This window comes from Carassius auratus, chromosome 12, assembly GCF_003368295.1.
Source record: "Carassius auratus strain Wakin chromosome 12, ASM336829v1, whole genome shotgun sequence".
NCBI lineage: Eukaryota > Metazoa > Chordata > Actinopteri > Cypriniformes > Cyprinidae > Carassius > Carassius auratus.
This window is the reverse complement of record NC_039254.1, coordinates 20,822,397-20,847,234: the sequence shown is the minus strand read 5'-3', so window position 1 is coordinate 20,847,234 and position 24,838 is coordinate 20,822,397. Positions and strand designations below refer to the sequence as shown.

Genomic DNA, 24,838 nt, shown 5'->3' with positions numbered 1-24,838 from the left:
CAATTTCATTTGAAGAACCAAATTAGCTAGAGATCAGTTATCACGCTTAGAAGATCTGGCATCTTACAAATAATCTCAGATGTATTCAGCGAGGTACGAAGAACAGAACCCTGGCATGCGTTTCCCAAAAGCATCGTATATACATATATACATACATGCATACAATCATACATACAGTCATACAAACAACATACATATTGTATACATACAATCCCCAATTGAGGCATCAAGTGTAAACTGTACAACTTACAATGCTCCCACATTTTTTCCCTTGCGGAGATAACAAGGACCATCTTGAGAGCCATTTCAACTTGTTTAGTTATTATTGAACAGTAGCTTTTTTATATGACATTATTATTTTATATTTTTAGTTTTTATGAAATTGAACTACTTTGACTAGAAAACATTTGTAGTGTCTACCACATAAATGGCTGGTTAATGTCCAAGTAATAAAGTAAAATTACAATTTCAATAACTAAATTTGTACAAACTTTTTTTTTTTTTTTAAATTTTCATAAATCAAAAATGATGAACAGGTTTGATTGTACTTCAGAAAAAAATAAAATAAAAAGTGATCTCCCTCTTATATTGGACATGCTATTGAGAAGGTCCGGAGCAAGATGAGAGACAAGTGCCTTCCAGAAAACTCGCAAGGAGGAAAACTCTGGACAACATTGGCTGGCTGATTGGAGCCTGGGTTTGAGACATTGATAATTCCAGCAGCTTGTCTTGCTTGCAGGTAAGTGATGAAAACAGTTTTAAGAGCATGGGTCTGGTTGTGGACATCCTCTTAGAGGAAAGTAATTCTGCATATTTTGCACATGTCCCTTATTTAGCACACCAGGTTTTTATCATTGGGATATAAAAAAAAAAGTAGGTAGAAATGTATTCATAGTAAAAGCCGCTAACCTCCATTTTCACTTCCAAAACCCTGAGTAACTTTCAGACTATGTACATGCTAATAGTTCGTTCTGAACAAATGGGACAGTACATCAGTTTGTAATGGAACCGAGGGCTAATGCTTGAGAATCCAATAGAACAATTACTGCATTGTAATAATTATTATTATTACTACCTTAGTAGGCTATCACAAAATGTGGATTTCACCAAATTGATTATATTACATATGTATGGAAATATTACATTACTTTGTTACTTTTAAATTAAAATTGCAGTATTAAAGATATCTGTGGAATACAAAAAGTTTAATTTAAATAGTTCAAGTTGGATTACAATTCTTCTAGTGCCATATAAATTGTGTGACAAACAAACCAAAACTGAAGTCTAAAACTGAAGAAATTTGACCAGTTAATCTGGTCTAGTTGCAGTTCTTTTTGTCTCAGCCTGGGCTTGGACTCGAATGTGCTGGTCTCAGCACAGACAAAACCTGTAAACTACAGTGAATGAGGATGGTGATGAGCTTCCACCTGTAAACACTTTAGTCGTATTCAAAATAATGTGACATCCTATCAAACAAGACAAATTTTTAAGCAGGTAAGCCAGCATGCAACTATTATATAAAACAGAAATGAAGGTACTAACATAGAGTGTGTAGAACTGACTTGTTGTAGAACTGACTTGTTCAAAAAAAACTTTTTGTTTTTTTTGACAGATTAGGCACAATTTACAGCATTTCCAAACATCATGTATCTTTGGTCAACCTAAAACATTAACATAAGGTTTTTAATAGATGCACTTGCCATATATGTTTTTCTGATTTAGTCCTGACTGGTAAATTTCTATTATCACCTTGCACTTGGTAGATAGCATTCTGAGCTTGAGCTTCTTTATTTATTCAATGTGAGAGTGAGTAAAGAACACCATTGGATTGCCCTTTGCTTTACACTGGAAACACAGAGAAGGATAACCCATCTCGTCAGTTGGGATGGAGGTACAGGTTCTTCAGTCATTCCTTTTCAGCCACTGAGTTTGATGTTTTAGTACTTTGAAGTAACGGGGAAGCACAAGCAATCATGTGTTGTCATTTGTCTGACATTCATGTTAACACAGTCACAAATTGATTTTGCTTGCATCCATTTGAATTTTGAAGAGTTTACTAAAATCTGGTGGCATGAGACCTTTAATTTCTCAAAAACATGCTGCATTGCTGCCATTCCTCTTTCCATCCCCAACAAATGTCCTTCTTCTTGAAAGCATTTAATGAATTGGCCCATTCCCGAAAAAAAAGAGACATGAATTGGTGATAAAATGCTGATTGTCCAAGAAATGACTGAACATCATATTGTGGGCAGTAAACAGAGAACATAGCAACTTTTTGACACAGTGCTGTGGAAAAGTCTTGCTTCAAATGTAAAAGTATTTTGTAGACAACATTAAACATGCATGATGACCATGAAATGTGAACAGAAGAAAAAAATTCCTTCGCAGTCCCAAGCCACAAACAGGATATCTTAGCATATTTACACTATATATTCAAAGATCTGTAAAGGCTTTATGAGTGCAGTTTGTGACAATATACATATTTACCCATAAGTATTGGGGTGTACATGAATGCATGAGTGACCGTTTAACATTTCAGAATCAAGTTTGGATTCGATGCATTCAGCACAGTGCTTAGAGTAGGTTAATCTGGAGGTTGTTTAAAGTCAATAATACATTGTTAAAACCTTAAAAACACTGTTCAAACTGTTAATTGTAAACTATGAAATGAAATAAATCAATCAATCATTCCACACTTGAGTGTGCCAACATCAGCCAATCACGTTGGCACCAATTTCACGAATAAGGTGATTATAAAAATAATTGTGACCCAAGAAATGAAGTTTAGACAAAGATACTAAGAGCACACTAAGGGGAAAAGTGTTTTATTGAAACCATCATGATTAAATATAATTGCATGCATATAAACAATTTACAATTGGAATAATAATTACCATGCAAAAAGTGGTAAAATTAGGGGGAAATCATTTCATATAATCATTTTATATAAGATTCAAGATTAATTAATATACAGTAACTGAGAGCAATTAAAAAGTCTGGCAAAGAATTTTGATTGATAATCAATAGAAGCATAAACTGCCCTCTACAAAACAATTACAATATTCTGTATTCAGTGTCATGTTTTTTTTTATATAACTTTATTCATTATATACACTACATACAAGTGTCCACATGAAAGTCTATATTAATTAATATGTGTGCATGCAGGCCCATGTTGCATATAATGTAGAATTAAATTAAATAGCTCCTTATCATTTAGGTGGTCACATATTGTGCTAATGAAAATAAACCCTGAGTACCATTAATCCAAGTATTAAATTCTGTTGCTTATTGTAATAGAGTACTACTGGATTTCTGGCAGCAACTTTTAATGCAACATGCAACATTACAGATTATGCAATGGCAGCAATACTTGGTATATTTGAAATGCATAACTGTTTTAATATGCAGTATTCTGCAGTATTCTGTCAGCTGTGCCTATATGTATTAAAGTGTAATTTTATCTGTTCTGAAAGTAACACAGAATCATCCTTTTATGCATACATTCTGGGCTTTTAATTTTATAGTAACAATTTTCCAGTACTACATGGTCATCAAATAATGCATTATAATGAGGACATCTAATTGAACCCAATTTAAATATGAAATATAAAAAATTAGGGCAGTCTATCATGGGCATAGTTTATAGAGGTATGTCAGAACAGTCTGATGCAAAAACTGTCCTGTATTGGATATAATACAATACATTTTTCAATATAATCTTAACGGCACAGTAAAATTGTTATTTCATACGTGCATTTGCCTCCTTTTCTTTGATATGTCCCATTTGAGTAAACAGTCAAGCTCTGATAGGTAAAGTGAAATGAAAAAGTACTGTACGCACATGCAGTGTCCTAGATATCTGCAGTAGTTTAAAATATTCATTCAACATTTCAGAGTACATTTTATGTAGAGAAAAAATTATTGAAATAGAATCTGTGAATTCTACAACTTATGTCGACAATAGACAATTAACATGTCTAATGAACTGTCAAATGTCAGATTTTTTTCTCTCCTTTTTAGTGAAGATGCTCTCCATTTGATGACATAATTTATATGGAGCTTTGCATAGTTTTACAGTGTTTGAGAATTAGATGGAATACCAGGAACCATGTTTCTAAAAAGATGGAAAGCAGTTTCAAAATTAGTTAACATTTTTGCCAGTTGATGATCTAATGGATAATGAGATTTTATATACAGTATTATACTGTAGCATTGCAACATAAGATGCTGGTCCATATAACTGAAATTAGAACTTCTTATTGAAAAACATTTAACAGTGCTAACTTCCAGCAGACAATTTTGAAAGAACCATTTCTTTATCCAATTTATTTTTTAACAAAAGAGCCAGTGTGGACATTTGTGGCTTCCATTGTAATTCCCTTCCAAATTCCAAATAAATGTTGTCAATTAGAGCATTTATTTGCAGAAGATGACAAATGGACAAAATAACAAAAAAATATTCAGTGATTTCAGACCTCAATAATGAGAAGAAAACAAGTTCATATTCATTTGGAAGCAACACAATACTAATGTTTATAACTTAGGAATTCAAGAAATCAAAATTTACTGGAATAACCCTGATTTTCAGTCACCCCATTCAGGCATCTTGGCATGCTCTTCACCAGTCATTTGGGTGACTTAATGCCACTCCGGTGCAAAAATTCACCTTCCTGGGGAGGTGTTCCGGACACGTCCCACCGGGAGGAGGCCACGGGAAAACCGAGGACACATTGGAGAGACTATATCTCTCGACTGGCCTGGGAACGCCTCGGTATCCCCCCGGAAGAGCTGGAGGAAGTGTCTAGGGAGAGGGATTATTTGGGCGTCTCTGCTTAGACTGCTGCCCCCGCGACCCAGCCCTGGATAAGTGGAAGAAGATGAATGGATAGATGGAATTTGTTGATGGCTTGTGACCATCTTCCTCTTGATCACACCCTCTGCCAGTATGTAGATTTGTTTTCCCCAGTGTCAGCAGATTGACCTTGTTCTTATGAACCACTGTCTTTGAAATTTTAAGGATGGATTCAACTTGATGCTCACTGTATCTCATAAAGCCAGAATTTAACTCTTCTTTTCTTCACTCAAAACTCTTTTGAACTTTACTTTTTTGAAGCGTGAAAATTGTTACTGCTTTAACTTCTAATGAATTGACAAAAATTATGAGAGAATATTACAAACATCTTCACCTTTGTTATGCAGATGAACAAAAGTCCTATTGGTTCAGAAAAAAAAAATTCATGTTTGAGTGAATTAACTAAAAAAAAAGGAAAGCAGTTGGTTGTGTGTAGAGCAAATATGGTGTATGTGCCATAAAAGTACAATAAATATATACGAAGTAATAATAGCTTTACTGATAATAGTGGGAACTATTTAGTGTTGTGTGCGTCTGTGTTTGTGTATGTTTGAGAGATATTCTAGTTTAAAAAAAACTTACTTGGTAAGCACATCCAGGCCTCAGCCTCTAACATTTTGTGATTTATTGTTTAAGACTAGCAAGTTTTAGAAGTTGGTGTGGTGCCAGTTCTTCCACACCATTACTGCCATTTACTGTGGTGGAACAGGAAAAGGTCCCAGTTCAGGCACTGGCTCTGCCACCAACAAAGACACCCTGATGGTGGAAAATGGGTTCGGTGATGGTCAAGATGATTAGCTGCTGAGCAGCTTTTTGTCTTCATACTCATGAACTTATGAAATCCATAATGAAAGGAAAATGGTGTTAAAATTCTAATGAAAATGTTGGTTGTAGATGTCTTGATTATAGTCTTTCCTCATTGTCAGTCCATCAGATCCAGGCACCATGTGGTCTCTGAGCTCTCGGATTGGCTACAAAGTCCTACACTGGACCCACTAGACCTGCTCTCTGATGTTTCACTATATTGGCCCAGCCTTTGATTACCCAGTAGGCACTCTCGACTGGTGTGCTCTACTTCAGGTGACTCCTCAAGAGAGGAGTAAACTACGCCTGATTCCTTTGGAGAGGTTGGATAATTCTCTTGTAGAAAAGTGGAAGGTACCACACTCTGAGTGAGGGCCACCTCTGGAATCCTGTGCTCTTCATCCACAGTTGGAGTGGAGGAAAGGTGTAGGTGTGAATAAGAGCTTGGCGTGACCTTGCAAGAAAAAGATGAACTGTCCAAATTTTGATGATACAAAGTTTGAAAAACAGGGTATGACTGGCTAATACTGGCATGGGTTCCATCTCCAGCACCAATGCCCAGTGATAAGCCCTCTGCTCGGGGGCTCTCTCCAGGTGTTGGCCCCTGGGTTCCTGGGCTGATTCCAAGGAGAGAGGAGCCAGTAGAGAAGTGATGATGGTGGCTGATATTAGAGGGAACTGAAGTGTAGGTGGAACTCCAATCATGGGAATAGGGCTCATTTGCTGTGACAGGAATCTGTTGATTAGGTTCATGCTGGTGAAACTGTCCCTGTTTCTCAGTGTGCTGAGGGAAACCAGATACACCTGCACATACCAGAGAAATGTAGAGATAGAAATACAGAAATACAGATGATTTCATCAATGAAAAAACAAAAGCTACAGTGAGTTTGCAGTCATACCACCAGGTCTGCTGTGACTCCAAGATGTGGACCCCAGGAGACCTTCAGGGACAACATGGTCTTTGTGCTGCATGTGGATGCTGGAACCCAAGACATAGGCTGGAGACATACTGACAGAAGAACTGGACATCATGTGGACTCCATAAGGACAGGAGGACAAAGGTGCTGTGTAATGATGAACGGCCATTTGTGCTTGCAGGAGGTGCATTATGTGATGCAGATCCTTAGTCAGTATTGACACTTCCTGTTTCAGGGTTCCCATCTGGAATGAGTTGTATTAAAATATTGCATTTAAGTATATATAAACATTAGAATCATAAAATGTGGTTTTATTAACAAAGTTCGGGAGAAGCACGTTCAGATAATCATTCAATTTGGCACAGGTGCATCTCGTTTAGCTAATCATCTTAAATAGCACACAAGCGTATATATATCCAGTCTTCCTACCTCCTGTCTCACGACAGTTTTTTCGGCATCCCTCCTCCACCCCAACTCCTCACTTCTAATCTATTTATCCCAAATTGGGGATAGGGGGAGTTATTTGGGTTCGGGCTGTGCTCCGGGCCCGGACCCCTCCCCCAGGACAGCACACCAAAATATGCCTACTATTCGCCTTCAGATTAGATGTAAGGGTGAACTCGTGAAATACAAATAAACCATCAATTTAATTTGTGTCCTTTGTTGTTCACTTGAGTGCACCTCATTTCATTACGATTTCTGAGCTTGTACAGTAAGAAGGAACATTTTAGAAGGATTAAATGTCTAATTTAATGTGTTTTTAGGAATGATACTGTCACTGTACCTTCTTGTTAAGTTGGTCAATGGTCTCTCTCACTTCTTTTGTCTCCTGAAGCAGTAATGCATTCACTTGACCAGACCCTGCATTAAAACACAGATGCAATAACCCAACTGATCCATAAAGTTTACAATATGTTACTTAGATACTAAGAATAAAATATAATTACCATTCAGTGTCTTACTACCCAGTGATGTCACTGTACTAGTTTTGGCAGTTGTGTCCTCCACATTAAAATGAAACGCATGTCCGTTGTCCTCAATTCCATCTACAACTCTATAAAAAGTCATAAAGTTAGATAAAGTCTGTTATAAATATTAATATTTAAATATTTAAATATTAATATTAATAATATATTAATAAATAAATATTAATCACACAAAAAACTCTAATTCTCCTTTAAAGTACTCAATATTAATTCATATTGTCTATTACTTTATACAGCGGCAGACAGTAGGTCTAAAGCTGTAAAACACCAAGCTGATGGTCAACTGTCAAACAGTCAGTGAGCATCTGTCAGCTCAGATATTGCACTAGGGGGGTTGTGGTTTCCCATTGTAAAAAATGGACAAAAAGCACATGCATAATCCCCCCCCCCCCCCCTTCAGTGACACCATCCCCATGTTTTCTTTTTAACACCATACCCCCAAACATCCCTTTGTGTATTATGTAAAATTTATTATGCTAATTAAATGTTACAATTCTCTCCTTATGATAATTCATTAACTAAGCAATGACAATTGACCAATCAGAACTCAGTACTGTAACAAGCTGCTATAAGCAGAAGCAAGTTTCCTTAATTTTTCGTACAAAATGGTTCAAGCACAACTTTTTAAGTTCTTGAAACAACAAATGGTCTGATTTTTCCTTGATTAGAATTTAAAGACATTCCCCTGACATGTCATTGTGATGAAAGTGTGACTTTGAGGGACTGAGAGACAATAGGGGAGCTGACCAGTATGTCAGCAAAAAAAGTATGACAAGTAAACAAACAAAAACACATCTTGAGAGTTCAGAAGCATTCATTGCGTGATTAAACCCATTGGAATGCAGTCAGAATGCCCTTATAATTCAAGGAAATGAATGAAAAAATAACCATGTATGAGTTTTTATGTTTTTATATTCATTGTACAAGCAACATACTTCTAAATATCAGCACATATGTTAATACTTTTATACAACGGTGTATAGCAATGTGGTTTTTCATTCTTTGAATGAATCTGTTTTTGAACAAATCACATGAACCAGCGATTCAAGGTCCATTCACTAATTTCAGACGTTTTGAACGAATCGTTTGATTTTTCAATGATTCAACTAATCATTTATTAAAACAGGGATTTGCTGCCATCTACTGGCGGTTTTATTGTCATCTTTATTTATATATTTTACATTTACATTTAATCATTTAGCAGACACAGAGACATACAAAGGAGAACAATAGAAGCAATCAGACCAACCAGAGAACAACAAAAGTATAGTGCCATGACAAGTCTCAGTTAGTCTAGCACAGAATGTAGCAAGGTTTTTTTTTTTTTTTTTTTTTTTTTTTAAGAATAGAATGGAATAGAAAAGAAAATGAAAAGTAAGTGGTAGAATTAGATGATCAAGTGCTGGCGAAAAATATGTGTCTTTAAATGTTTTTTGAAAATGAGTAAAGACTTATTAGGTCTTTAGTAAAGGTCATTCCACCAACTGGGCACAGCCCAGGAAAAGGTACGTGAGAGTGATTTTGAACCTCTTTGGGATGGCACCACAAAGTGCCATTCACTTGCAGAATGCAAACTTCTGGAGGGTGCATAAGTTTGAACTAGTGAGTTTAGGTATATTGGTGCCGTCCCAGTGGTTGTCTTGCAGGCAAGCATCAATACCTCAAATTTGATGCAAGCAGCTTCTGGTAGCCAGTGTAACCTGATGAGGAGAGGAGTAACATGAGCTTTTTTGGCTTATTGAAGACAACTGTTGCTGCTGCTTTCTGAATAAGTTGGAGAGGATTGATAGAACATGCAGGAATGCCCGCCAGGAAAACATTACAATAGTCCAGATTGGAGAGAACAAGAGCTTGGACAAGAAGTTGTGTGGCTTGTTCTGACAGGAAGGGTCTAATCTTCCTAATGTTGTATAAGGCAAATCTGCAGGACCGGGTCATTATTGCAATATGGTCTGTGAAGCTTAACTGATGATATATCACAATTCCTAGGTTTCTGGGTGTCCTGGAAGGAGTTATGGTTGATGAACCCAGCTGTATAGAGTAGTTGTGATGAAACGATGGGTTAGCTGGAACCACAAGCAGTTCTGTCTTCGTAAGATTGAGCTGAAAGTGATGGTCCTTCATCCAACTAGAAATGCCTCTCTGCAGGTCTCAGCTGCAATACAGTATCTATTGTCAGATCATCTGGTTGGAATGAGAAGTAGAGTTGACTGTCATCAACATATAGCAGTGATAGGAAAAGCCATGCTTCTGATTGACAGATCCTAATGACATCATGTAGATGGAGAAGAGAAGTGGTCCAAGCACTGAGCCTTGAGGAACCCCAGTAGCAAGAAGTTGTGACTTGGAAACCTCACCCTTCCAAGACACCCTGAAGGATCTACATAAGAGGTAGGAATTAAACCAACCAGGACTTTATCGACGACAGTCCTAAACCAGCCAAGGTCCCAGCACAAAAACACATTCAGCAAAATATTGTTTAATTACCAGTATTGAACCAAATTCCTCCATTTCAGGCCCAATCAGGATAATAAAGCTTAAAAATAATAGTTAATTTTTCATGAAATAAAAACCCTTTTGGACAATTTTTGAAACCATTGTGGAAAATAAGCTCCCCCAGACTCCATCCCCAAGCACTGCAACTGATCAACATGATTCATATTTAAAATAGTAAGCAAGTGCTGGTTTGTTTAGAGTTTGTATATCTGTAATACTAGTTTTGAATGACAAATATAGACCACTGTCACCAGCTATAAACAGTTATTTTCTCTAACTCAGGTGAGGAATGCGCATTCTTTGCAGTGTATTCAAGACTGCATTCATTTTGGTCCAGATGCAGACAATGCAATTTATTTATTTTTTTAATCTGTGGTATGAACGTCGAAATGTTGCATCCTTTTAAATAGAAAATACTTTAAAACAGGAAAGAAAGATGTGTTAAATCAAACTATTTAAGATGATGTATTAATAATATATTTATTTAGTTTCTTGAAAATGTCTGTTACCTTGGACTAAGATCTGGTGGTCCAAAGCAGTTGAGAGAGGGGATGAGCAGTTTGGTGGGTTTGCGTCCTGTACCTCCAGAATCTGTCTGTGTCTTATGCGTGGGTTTGGGTGTAGATGTGGGTGGGAGGGTTTGTTTCTGTACTTTGGTCTGATGTTTGGGGGAGGGGTTTGGACTCCAACCCCTTACAGGTGAACGACAATGTCGCAGGGTGTTAAATTGCATTAACTCCTCTCCTAAAAGATTCCCTAGTGATGTACGTCGTACTGGGCTGCTTAGATTGGGTAGAAGAAGGTTTCGGCATGCATTGGAAACTGGTGGGACATGGAAATACTTGTCTGGATCATCAGCATTTTCCACAATGGATGGATGCTTATTCGCAGTTGATGCCCTGGAGTCTGGGTAGTTCTGTTGCAAGGAGAAAGAAATGACACCAGGGGATGGGTCAGAGATTGTGCAGTATATAGCAAAGACAGACCACTGTGTGTTGAGATTGATTGAGTGTAGCCTTACCTCAGTCTCACTGCCCTCTCTCAGATTGTATGTGAGGTTTCGGTGGATGTCAGTCGTAAAGATGCTGGCATACTCAGGATATAGTTCAAGAACATCACTTAAACCTTTCATACTGATGTACTGCAGGTCACAATATGTCAGTGCCTTCACATCTGCATTCGTCTTGATCACATGATTCTGGCCTGGTAGGTCTGAGCCGATCAGATCTCCTTTTCCTGTAATGACATCAAAACTGAATAAAATAAAATTTCATCTATTACAATCCATATTTATATTGATCTAATATTTAAATCTGTTTACCAGTGTATAATACTGTAGTTGTACTGTAGACCACAGAGACCAGTAATGCCACTACTAGATGTATATTTAAGACAACTGAACAGTTTGAATAAATGATTGACACTACTTTTTGTGTATTGCGGTACACCAAAAGAGCTTTTTACTCATGGGGGGGGGGGTCTCTTCTCAACCACCACCAGTGTGCAGCAGCCACCTGGATGATGCGATGGCAGCCACTGTACAATGGCGCCAGTGCACTCACCACACACCAGCTACAGGTGGAGAGGACAGAGAGACTGAGCCAATCAAGTGGATGGGGATTTAAGGAGGCCATGATTGACAAGGGCCAGTGGCGGCAATTTGGTTACACTCCTTGTCTTTATGAGAAGTGCCATGGGATTTTTAATGGCCACAGAGCATCAGGAACTTGGTTTAACGTCTCATCTGAAAGAAGGTGCTTTTTGACAGTATAGTGTCTCCGTCACTATACTGGGGCATTGGGATCCCCACAGACCACAAGGGGAAAAAAAATCATATAAACTTAATGTTTGTGCTTTTAACGTGTCTGTCACAATTGCTCTTAAGTGTGTTATTAAAAATGTAACTTTAGTTTAACTAGAGAAAAGTAAAAAGTAGTTGCTGTGGTAATAAACAGCTATAAATCCTACGTAAAACATTCACTCAACATATAGTGCACCAAGATAGAATTCAGAGAATCAATATATAATGTCCAAAAAACAAGTCAAAATTAAAATGCAACAAATAAATGTTACTAACCCAGAATAGCCAAGACCATGCTGTCCTTTAGAACCTCCAGTGACCCAGAACAGACAAAGTAGTTGGCCTGCAATGCATCCCCCTGTCTGATGAGATATTCTCCTGGCGTACAGAAAGTGGTTTTGATATGGAGGGATAGAGAGCGCAGGCAACCCCTACTAGCACCATCAAACACAGGCAGCTGCAGGATGTCTTTGTTTAAGTGCATGGCTATATCGGCACGCAACTCATCAGGAAAATCGTGTAAAAGCTGCAGAGAAAAACAACAACAACAACAAACCTTCTTTACAATTTATAAAATAAATAGTATTTTTTTTTTAAAAAAAGCTTTGTTTGAAATTATTTGAAATATTTGAAGGTCCAGACAATTAGACAATTAAAAATGGATAACACTTTTTCTCGCTATTAACTAGTCTTATTAGAATGCATATTACTAATGTATTGGCTGTTTATTAGTACTTGTTCCTACATCAACATCTTGGCCTGACCCTATCTACAATGCTGTTTAAATAGCATAAGTAGAATGCATAGCATCACTGTGGAATACTTTTTCAGGTATTTCAGCACATCTCAATGACAGTCAATTAAAATTTCACCGCCAAAGTAGAGGCAGCGTCACAATCCTGTGGGCTTCCCGCTCCATGTTGAGTTAGCTCTCTGCCAAAATCCCTTCACCTGGCATTCCAACTCCGCGGAGGAGGCCACTTCAGACCACATCAAAACACTTAATTTGACATGAACAGTTCCTTTTAATAAAGGGCTCTTCCTCTTCACTGGTGAGTTTCACTCAACCTTATCTCATGAACATGTTGCAGTTTCCCACATCTGACTAGATAGGGAATCTCTACTGTACTCAAGACAATTGAATCTGCACTCTCTACAGTTTGCATTCAAGATCTACTCCCATAAACAAATCCTATCACATGCTCATCCTGAGGACTGGTTTGTGTCTGTGAATCTAAAGAATAACTGCTGAAGAGGAACCTTGACATCCTCAGTCAGAGATATGGAGCCTACATTTTGTCACTTAGCAGAGCTTCCCAGGATCACATGGCTTATCTTAGTTGGCAAGGAGGTGGTTTATCTAGATGGCACTATGCTCTGAAATACAGTTTTTACATTTCAACAGTGGATGGATGCTGGTTTGAACCCATCAATGCCTAAACTGTGTAGCTGCCATATCAGCACACCATGCTGTTATAGCTGGCTATTCTGTGTGCTGGCATAATCTAATTTAAAGAATTCTCAAGGAATCTAACCTCTTCTCCTGCTACAGACCTGACCTGGGTTCTGCCTGCAACATCTGCTCGACAGTTAGGCTAGTGACAATGCCCCTGAATTTTTGAGATACCCCTACCGGAGGTAGAACTAAACCCAACAATGTTTTTCCTCATCTCTAAGGTCTCCCATATATGAAATGGATTCTTGGCTAAAAATATTTTACTGCTAAGATTGTTAAATTAACTGATATTGTTATACACCCCCAAACCAATAAAGGACTAAAATATAGCCTGTCCGTATGGGAGTTAAGGCATATAAACTAATGCAGATCAATCACACAAGCTCTGAGAGCTTTGAAACTTGACATGTTTCTAGTCAGGAAGTTGTTTTAACTACTAGAAAAGACTGGATGTGAATATATTTATGTATGGAATAAATAGAGACATGTAAACACATACCTAAAATAAGTGGACATGCACAAATTTAATATCTATGCAGAATGTTTTCATTTACTTTGTGCTTGCTTTGCCTGGGATTATCATAGAAACACATATGATGGCTTGTTGGAAAGGTGGGGTTGTAAATGTATGTAAATATAGCATGACAAATAGGAGTGTTCTGTCACTCAATGTATGAGGTGTCCAAAATGAATGAAAATGGAACACTGACATAATTTAGTCTAAAGCCCATTATCAGTGGTGAGAAGAATGTTGACAAATTCAAATATAAGATATATCTAATAATGAAATATTTCATATGGCACTTTTTAACAAAACTATAACTTAACTTCACACAATACAAATTAAATTACTCTTAAATAAAACAAATGGCAATCTAACTAAACAAACAAACACTCTTTGGGGAAATGAGCCCTGTCTTCTCAGGCTGTTTAGTTTGTTTTCTAGCAGCAACCATTTGGAACATGAACTGCTTTTGGTCACCATTCGAGGAGGGTCTGGCTGCAGATTTGCACTTGCACTCTCAGACTTGCACTCCCAGACACTTGCACTTCCACTAGTGACCACTTGCAGTCTTTATTTTTTATTTTGTTGATTTTTTTTTTTATTACATTTTGTTTGAATCTCTCAACATTTTACAACAGTAGCCAGGTGGCGAAGACAAGAAAAAATAAACTAAATTATAATGTCACTTACACTTGCAATCGACACAAATCGTGCATGTTGCCAATGGAAACAAGACGCTGTGGTGGTGATTAAATGATTAAAACTAAATTAGTAGGCCTACTACTATAATGTACATGGTCCTGCAAGAAAAAGACAAGCCCGGACCGTGGCCACAGAACAGCAGAATAGGAACGCAATGCACAAAGTCTTTCATTAAGCGTTTTCCTCCTGTAGAAAAAAAAAATACTTAATATGGCATAATGTATTAAGGTACATTAAGTTCAATTAAAAGACCAATTATGACATATAGTTATTATTTAAAGTACTGCAAGGTAAGCAGATGGCTATGAACACAATGCGCAAACTTTGTCCTCGCATACAACAAATCAAAAAAAGGGATAGTTCACCCAAAAATCATAATTATGTTATTAACAACTCACCCTTATGTTGTTCCGAATCAGTAAGACCTCCGTTTATCTTCAGAACACAGTTTAAGATATTTTAGATTTAGTCCAAGAGCTCTCAGTCCCTCCATTGAAGCTGTGTGTACGGTATACTGTCCATGTCCAGAAAGGTAAGAAAAACATCATCAAAGTAGTCCATGTGACATAAGAAGGGTCAGTTCAAGTCAAGTCAAGTCAGGTCAAGCATCGAAAATACATTTTGGTCCAAAAGTAGCAAAAATTATGACTTTATTCATCATTGTCTTCTCTTCCGTGTCTGTTGTGAGAAAGTTCAAAACAAAGGAGTTTGTCATATCATTCGATGTAAGAGGATCTTTTTGAACCAGTTCACCAAATTGAACTGAATTGTTTAAAATGGTTCGCGTCTCCAATACGCATTAATCCACAAATGACTTGAGCTGTTAACTTTTTTAATGTGGCAGATACTCCCTCTGAGTTCAAACAAACCAATATCCCGGAGTAATTCATTTACTCAAACAGTACACTGACTGAACTGATGTGAAGATGAACACCGAGCCAAGCCAGATAATGACTCGTTCTCGAGTCAAGAATTGTTTCTGTCAGACGTGTCTGATTCGTGAACCGAGGAGCTGATGATACTGCGCATGTGTGATTCAGTGTGAAGCAGACTGACACACAGGGCGTCTGAACCGAAATGATTCTTTTGGTGATTGATTCTGAACTGATTCTGTGCTAATGTTATGAGCCCGGGTAAACCGAAGGCTTTGCAATCATCGCCAATGACGTCATTATGTCGAGCGCAAAAGACCCGGTGAACCGTTTTCTTCAACTGGTTTATTCGAACTGTCCGAAAGAACTACTGGTGATCCAAAAACCGATGCAACCGGTTCTTGACTCGTGAACGAGTCATTATCTGGCTTGGCTCGGTGTTCATCTCTCTTTTCACATCACTTCAGTCAGTGTACTGTTTGAGTACATGAATTACTCCGGGATATTGGTTTGTTTGAGCTCAGAGGGAGTGTCAGCCACATTAAAAAAAGTTAACCGCTCAAGTCATTTGTGGATTAAAACGATTCAGTTCGATTTGGTGAACTGGTTCAAAAAGATCTGGTTACATCGAATGATTCGTTCATGAACCAGATATCACAAACTGCTTTGATTTGAACTCTCTCACAACAGACACGGAAGAGAAGACAATGCTGAATAAAGTCGTAGTTTTTGCTATTTTTGGATCAAAATGTATTTTCGATGCTTCAAAATATTCTAACTGACCATCTGATGTCACATGGACTACTTTGATGATGTTTTTCTTACCTTTCTGGACATGGACAGTAGACCGTACACACAGCTTCAATGGAGGGACTAAATCTAAAATATCTTAAACTGTGTTCCGAAGATAAATGGAGGTCTTACTGGTTTGGAACGACATGAGGATGAGTTATTAATAACATAATTATGATTTTTGGGTAAACTATCCCTTTAATGTGGCCTAATAACAGACTAAGATGATAAAGACAATTCAGTAGGCCTAGCCTATATGTCTTTTGTTGTTGACTTAATGTATACAGACCAGAAAATATGTACGTGCATTATGAAATGCATTAAGTGATTTTAAAAGGATCAACTCCTTACAGGTAAGCAGACGAGTACAGTGATATAAACGAGTTGTAGACAGTTTATTTTTTTATGGAAAAATGCTTAACGTGAAACTTTGCATGTTGCGTTTATTCTGGGCTCACATTCTTGCATGTACCTATTAGTTATGTATTTTAATAATGTAGAGAAGCATATTGAGTTTGGTCTTTATCATCTTAGTCCGTTATGCCACTTTTTGAGGTATGTGAGGAAAATACTATATACATATTCATTATATTAATGAACTGTATATTTAATTTGATAATTTAATAACATCTTAATATATTAAGCCATGTTAAGTGTTTTTTTCTACACTTAGCGAGAGACTTTGCGCAAATGTTCAGTTTCTGCCGTTCTGGCCACGAATTTGCCAGTCTTGTCTTTTTCTTGCAGGACCCTGTACGTTATAGTACTAAATTAGTTTTAATCATTTAATCACCACCACAGCTTCTTGTCTCCATTGGAAACATGCACGATTTGTGTCGATTGCAAGTGACGTCACAGGTAGCAGAGAGTGCAAGTAGCGATTGCAAGTGACATTGTAATTTAATTTCTTTTTTCTTGTCTTCGCCATCTTGGCTACTGTTATAAAATGTTGGGAAATTCAAACAAAAAGTAATTTAAAAAAAAATGCAAGTGATATCACTAGCGGAAGTGCAAGTGTCTGAGTGTGCAAGTCTGAGAGTGCAAGTGTCTGAGTGTGCAAGTCTGAGAGTTCAAGTGCAAGCCTGCAGCCAGACCCTCTTGGACCATTCTGGGGTCAACCCCCCCTGATGTTACAACTGCAACACACCACTGTCACTCATCCACATTGTCATCATTGGCAAAGTGGGTCATATCTGGACAGTCTGGGAAAGTTCAAGAGCAAAACTCTGTGCAGGTCAAGCCCACTGAAAGACACTGACATTTGGTGGCATTGGTGCATTTTTCGTCTTTACAGTAGAGGTGGGTGAGGTCTCTAACTCCTTTAGGTGCTGGTGCCTTCTGGAACATCACAGATTTAATGCACCCATCTTCTCTGAGCCTCCATCCTCTACCAACTGGGTTCCAGAGAAGAGGTTTGGCCAGGTGGCTGTGACGCCACACTGCTATTTAGTACATGTCATTCAGCACATGTTGCTGGAAAGCCATCTTCTGTTGGGGGTAGATTTGCTGCTGACAAATCTGTGGTAGATACTAGTGTGTACCTCAGCTCATCCAGGTTGGTGCAAAGATGCCCATCTTGGTGCCTCTTCTTTGCTTTCAAGATCTTTGATTGAGTGTTGGTGGTCATATCTATCAAACACTATAACGACACAGCTGTTACCTTCCTTTCCCATTAAAGTTGCAATCTTTTTCAAGACACACTCACCCAGGTCATTGAATGTTTGAAAAGCTGAATCATTGAGACTTTGAAGAAGATCCATGGCATCAATGATATATGCTGATGGTTCTTTAACATTTGGCAGCTAAATGTGTCCCTTCAACAACAGCATCGAGTTTCTTGGCTAGGTCAGCTTTTGTTGTCTTCTTCATGCTTCCATCATCAAAAAACTAAGAGGGTGGGACAGCTGCGACTTCGTGAGACATCACAGTCTCCATGGACACCTCTCTTTTTTTGGAGACATCCAGTAATCTTCGAAAGAGCATATCTGAGTCCATGTGGACTTTTCTAGATATGCTGACTCCAACTGATGTTTTCATGTCCTTGAAGGTTGTACACTGGTTTATTTTCTATGGCTCCCAGAAGCTCTTTGTTCTTTTTTGATTTTGCCAGACGTTGTTCCATAAAGATGGCATTGTGCTTCGCACCATCTTGGAGGAAGCTTGAGAGCTCTTTTGCAACTTTCTCAGATGCAACCTGACCACTTTCAACTTGATATCAAGATCAAAGGGATTCTGCCTCTGCTCCACAGTTTCCATTACCTTCTGTATTAAACATTGTATCGTAAAAGTTGGTATTATACCTTATATTGCTATCATATACTGTTGTATACCAACATTAACACAACATTTTCCCAAAATCATGTTTAATCAGACATACGGGATTTATGACTTGGAAGCGGGGAGATACGAGGTTACGCTCTCATTGATAAGAGTGATACGGACACAGACGTCGCTGCTGCCAGCAGTGTTCATCAAGTCTGCGGTCGCGTCAAGCCTTTTGACAAGAGATAAGGATTTAAAGGGTAACTAAACCCCTGGTCAGAGCCTGACTCCACCGACTGGCTATATTTGGAAAATGCTGAAAAGTGGGCAGAGCACAGCGGAGATAGAGGGGACGAAACCGAGAGCGGGGCTGAGCGAGTGCGGCATGAACCTGAGACCCGCAGTGACGGATTAATTGACAGCTGCTGTCAAAGTCGCTAAAATGGAGAGTGACTCTAGTGACGCAAGTAGCTTTGCAACAGAGCATTCATTTGAAGTAGAGGACTTTTCTCCCCCACCTTCACCTGAAGTGGAGGATGTCGAGGTGTCTGTGGACACAGGGCCAGGGCCTGAGCCATATCAATTCAAGCCGCTGACTCAAACTTCGGTCTTAACTCCCGCATTGCGCGCAAGAGAGAATGGGGCCAGTCTCCGAGTAAGGCACTGCATCGATTTTCAGTGTGAGCTGTGTGGAGAAGCCCATTTCCACCTCCATTGCGTTGGAGAAGCAATCCCGCGTAAAATGTAATTTGCACACTCCAGCTCTAGGTTGGAACACGCAGTCTTTCAGGCCAAGTGCATGCAACCATTGGCGCCTAATTTTCAAGTCTGCTGGAAAAGTATACAGTCCGTGCTGTTGCAACCAGCACGTACCATACTGAACACTGTAAATAAATCTATGCTAACTTGAAGCTATCCTAACTGATACAATCGTTTTCAATACTCGCAATTCTAACTCCTGACTCACTACAGTGATTTTGATGGAACAAGATGGTTTTATACTGCCAAGGGCGTGGTAGCTTGTATCAAGGGCGTGGTGAGCTGGAAACTGCTTATGTCACGTACCACTGTAAACATTCAATAGGAAAAATTAAAAAATTAAGGTGGAAATTAATCTGCCGCAAACAAAGTCGGCGGCCGCGTTGAACCTTTTGACAAGAGATAAGGCTTCAATAGTTAACCAAAAAATGATGAGGTGACTAGGCTGTAATAGGCGGGAATTAGCCTAATCTGCACGCAAACTTACCTTCGTGGTTCACAGGCTTCCTTCTGCACCGAAGCATTACAGCTATCGATTTTTAACAAAACAAGCCTACTCAAATGTATCTAACCTAACTATTTTCATTCGTTATTGCGAAAAAAAAAAAAAACAGAGTTATGCAAAGATAGGCTTACATGGCGCCAGTAGACAGACCTTTTTTCTCCCATAAATAAAACCTGTTAGCCTACTTGGGGTATTTTACATGCACAGTGCCAACTTCGAGTCAGTAAAATAATAATAAAAACAATAATTTAATGCCAGTATCCAAAACATTGAATTCAATACAAGTAGAATTAGAAATTAGATACATTTTAAAACTTCAATGCACACGTATAATAAGCCTAGTAATAATAAGCCTATTAATAAGTAGACATTTTAAAATACATCAATAACTGATATCATAGTTTAACACAGAAAATCAGTTAACGTTTTCTGTAAAGTAGATTTGTAACGATTCATATTGTAAAAAGTGCTATACAAATAAACTTGAATTAAAGCTTGCTTTAGGTGTTGCTCGACGAGGATTTCTCAATCGTTGCGACTTTAATCCTGAGGACACAAAATAGTGAAGAAGAGGTGGAGTTACGAGGATTCTCAGACAGTTGAAGTGTCCGATGGAGTTAAGAGATTTGCTCTCAATCTATTTTCAACACTTTAGATTGTTTAATAATTTTTAAAAAATAATAGAACCACGTGGGGACTCACCAATAGCATTGATTTGTGAAAAAATATGAAATTGACAAAATTTGTTCCATTCCAATGTTAACCTTCAATTGGATCTGTGTTTCATATGAATTGTATAGTATACTGTGCCTTATGAAATGTATCATTATTAAATGTATCATAAATATAGATCAGCACTTACCTAATGTAAGTTACTTTGCAGAAACAATGAATTTGTCAACATTCTTCTCACCACTGATAATGGGCTTTAGACTAAATTATGCCAGTGTTCCATTTTCATTCATTTTGGACACCTCATACATTGAGTGACAGAACACTCCTATTTGTCATGCTATATTTACATATTTGGTATTGCTGGATTCAGCACAACCCCACCTTTCCAACAAGCCATCATATATGTTTCTATGATAATCCCAGGCAAAGCAAGCACACAGTAAATGAAAACATTCTGCATAGATATTAAATTTGTGCATGTCCGCTTATTTTAGGTATGTGTTTACATGTCTCTATTTATTCCATACATAAATATATTCACATCCAGTCTTTTCTAGTAGTTAAAGCAACTTCCTGACTAGAAACATGTCAAGTTTCAAAGCTCTCAGAGCTTGTGTGATTGATCTGCATTAGTTTATATGCCTTAACTCCCATACGGACAGGCTATATTTTAATCCTTTATTGGTTTGGGGGTGTATAACAATATCAGTTAATTTAACAATCTTAGCAGTAAAATATTTTTAGCCAAGAATCCATTTCATATATGGGAGACCTTAGAGATGAGGAAAAACATTGTTGGGTTTAGTTCTACCTCCGGTAGGGGTATCTCAAAAACTAAAGCACTTTTTGACCATTTGTCACTAGCCTAAGTGGACTGAGCTTCACTAAACGTGTGTATCTTTCATGTAATCTTTCGTTCGTTATCTGGCTTGGCTCAGTGTTCATCTTCAATTCTCTCTTCACAGCATTTCAGTCAGTGTACTGCTTGAATAAATGAATAACTCCGGGATATTGGTTTATTTTAACTCAGAGGGAGTGTCAGCCACGTTAAAAAAGTTATCAGCTTATGAATTTGTGGATTAATGCTTATTGGAAACGCGAACCGTTTCAAACCATTCAGTTATATTTTAATGAATTGGTTCAAGAAAAACCGATTAAATCGAATGATTCGTTCACGAACCGGACATCACTACACTGCAGTGTTGTGAATGCGCTCACAGCAGACCCGGAAGAGAAGACAATGCTGAATAAAGTTGTAGTTTTTATTATTTTTGGATGTAAATGTATTTTCGATGCTTCAACAAATTCTAACTGACCCTCTGATGTCACATGGACTACTTTGATGATGTTTTTCTTGCCTTTCTGGACATGGACAGTATACCATACATAAATTTTCAATGGAGGGACAGAAAGCTCTCGGGCTAAATCTAAAACATCTTAAACTGTGTTCTGAAAATGAACGGAGGTCTTACGGGTTTGGAACGAGATGAGGGTGAGTCATTAAAGACATCATTTTCATTTTCCGTTGAACTAACCCTATAATTGCAATCATATGTTGTAAGAACTATTTATGGTTAATAAGTCAACAAAGCATTATCTAACTCTTTATATATGAGCTAATTAAACAAGAATAATTGTGTTCTTTACAGTGACAATGAATGAAAAACACACTATTTGTATATATTCTGTTAATGTATTAACTACAGTTTATAAACGATGAATTAACTGATGATTGCATAAATTATTTGTTAAGTATATTAGTGTATACCTATTATTATAAAGTGTTACCGATATCCCTACACAGACTCAAATTATTTGACATAAAATGTAAATGAAAAAATGTTTTGTTAATGCCAAGCACTTTCTCACCTCATTGACATCAATGCCATTATTCACAGACCACGTGGTCTGGAAATATTCCAGCATGCGTTGTTTCAGTTGCTGTGGCAGCCGGTGAACACGAATGAAGTCCTTCAGATCTTTCATACGCGTGTGATATAGTGAGCGACGTGAGTACATGCGCTGGATGATGGCTGTTACATTCCCAAACACCACAGCGTGCATGAGAGCTGTGTCAGAGAAACAATCCAACAAAATAGTAATAAAGGTAATAAACAGTCTAATATTAAATGTGAAATGTGAAACATGTAAACAGGTACAGTTCTAGGAAAAAAGTATGTGAACCAGTTTGTGGCTGTTATTAAAAATTCTGAGGTTCTGACTAAGGGGCGAGTGATTTGTATATACTGTATGGTGAGAACTTTTTGTTGTTTAATGTGTTCAGGTTTTGAGGAAACTCTAACTTACTTTTTTTCTGAGACATAAACTGAGATGTTTGTGTTTCACATCATAGAAGACAATGTTAATATATGTACATTTTATAAATATAACATTTTATAAATATTTATAGAAATCATACAAATTCTGATTAATTTTCAGTATATTTGAGTTACTAAAGGTAATATGAGGAATATTTTTACACCTTCGTTTTTGCTTTCAGTACATTTACTGAATGGCTATGCTTTTCTTAATTTTGTCATTTCATCAAAATATCAACATACAGTGCCCTCCACTAATATTGGCACCCTTGGTAAATATGAACAAAGGCTACTGGCAAAATAAATCTGCATTGTTTATCCTTTTGATCTTTCATTCAGCAGCATTAAAGTAAAATTATTGAAAGTGGGGAGGAAATCTCATGATGAAATAATTGTTTTTCTCCAATGCATCTTGGCCACAATTATTGGCACCCCTAGAATTTATATTGAGTAAAATATTTTTGAAGTATATCATCAATGACATTTAAATATTATTGGGTATTTTTTAGCACATCAGGGTGACTAGGAGCATGAAATTGCCCAGCTATGTGTTCCTGTACCACAGGATTATAAATATGAGGAACATAGGCCACATACACCCACAGGGAGTAAAACCAAAGGATATAGTTCTGATGTGCAGAACAAGATTGTTGAGCTTCACAAAATAGAAAGTAGCTGTAAGAAAAGACATACGGTGGCCGAGAAAGCTCAACACACTGCAACTTAAGAAAACACATGCAAACATCAGCCAATGAAGAAATCATCTTCATCAGTTTGACAACAAACCATCACAACATATATTGAAACGCACTGCAAATCATCACAACACATGCATATAGCGAAACGCGCTGCAAATCATGACAATTCATGCATATAGCAAAACGCGTTGCAAATACTTCACAACACATGCAAATTAAGAATCAATTAATGAAGCATTGCAAATTTATTTTCATTAACCTTGAAATTATATTTAGCTGAGGATATTAAAGTTAGCCATCTTAAGTAAAGTTTTATATTTAATAATGTAATTATTCAGCTTATTCAGGCTAATAATATCCCAAAGATAAAGGAATCATGGTGAAACACCATGAAAAAAAACCCTCAACTTTCAGTTCACCAACAACTCCACTGACCAGTAGCCACTGCATGATAAACAAATCCAAGCCGGGTCCAACACTTTTTGCATTTGTTTCATTATCTGCATGTGTTGTGAGGATTTGCAGCACTTGTGTTGTCAAACTGATGAAGACGTTTTTTTTTTTTTTTTTCTGGTGTTTTTTCAATTTGCATGTGTTTTCTTAAATTGCAGTGCGTTGAGCTATCTCAGCCAATGTAAAGACATCGAAAATCCCCATTTCCACCATCAGGGCAATTATTAAGGGGTTCCAATCAATTAAAGATGTTACAAATCTGCCCGGAAGAGGACCTGGGTCTATATCCTCCAAATGCACAGTGAGGAAGAGAGTTTGAGTGGCCAAAGATTCCCCAAGGATCACAGCTGGAGAACTGCAGAGATTAGTTGAGACAACATTATGAGATGTTGTTCGGAAGAGTTTCAAGAAAAATTATCCTTGCTCATCCAGAAATAAACTCAGTTGTCAGACACGACTGGAACTTGAAATGCCACTGGCTTTTATGGTCAGACGAGAAAAAAAAAAAAGCAAATTTTGAGCAGCAAAGTCACCAGATGGGTTTAGTACAAACAGGGATAAAAAGTAGCCCATGGCCACGGTTACATATACTGCTGGATCTTTAATGTTGTGGTCCTGTTTTACTGCCGGAGGTTCCTGGATATCATGTTGGCATAATAAATTCAATCAGGTACCAAAAAATAAAAAAAAATCTAAACCTGACTGTTAGAAATCTTATAATAGGCTGTGGTTGGATCTTCTATCAGGACAATAATACAAAACAAAACAAACAAAACAAACTAATTAAAATAAAATAAAATAAAATCAACACAAAAATGGGTCACTGAGCACAAAATGATGATGCTTCTGCCATGGCCGTACCAGTCCCCTGACCTAAACCCTATAGAAAATGAGTGGGGTGAACTGAAGAGTAGAAGCACCATCATGGAGCTTTGAATCTGAAGGAACTGGAGAAATTCTGTATGAAGGAATGGTCTCTGAT

At 37.6% G+C, this 24,838-nt stretch overlaps 1 protein-coding gene across 2 annotated transcripts in view; it reads right to left on the bottom strand.

The window, feature by feature from the left end:
- Positions 1–2,809: 2,809 nt before the first annotated feature.
- LOC113112124 (potassium voltage-gated channel subfamily H member 4-like) overlaps positions 2,810–24,838 on the bottom strand; it is a 44,235-nt gene continuing 22,206 nt past the window's right edge. The window contains exons 9-16 of one of the 2 annotated variants that reach the window (XM_026277571.1): positions 22,257–22,456; positions 12,136–12,385; positions 11,080–11,294; positions 10,568–10,977; positions 7,524–7,630; positions 7,361–7,437; positions 6,559–6,820; positions 2,810–6,463 (exon numbers count right to left, since the gene is read on the bottom strand). In XM_026277571.1, the coding sequence (XP_026133356.1) occupies positions 5,778–6,463; positions 6,559–6,820; positions 7,361–7,437; positions 7,524–7,630; positions 10,568–10,977; positions 11,080–11,294; positions 12,136–12,385; positions 22,257–22,456 (2,207 nt within the window). In that variant the 3' untranslated portion in view covers positions 2,810–5,777. The remainder of the gene's footprint in view (positions 6,464–6,558; positions 6,821–7,360; positions 7,438–7,523; positions 7,631–10,567; positions 10,978–11,079; positions 11,295–12,135; positions 12,386–22,256; positions 22,457–24,838) is intronic. The other variant, XM_026277572.1, reaches the window with a different exon arrangement.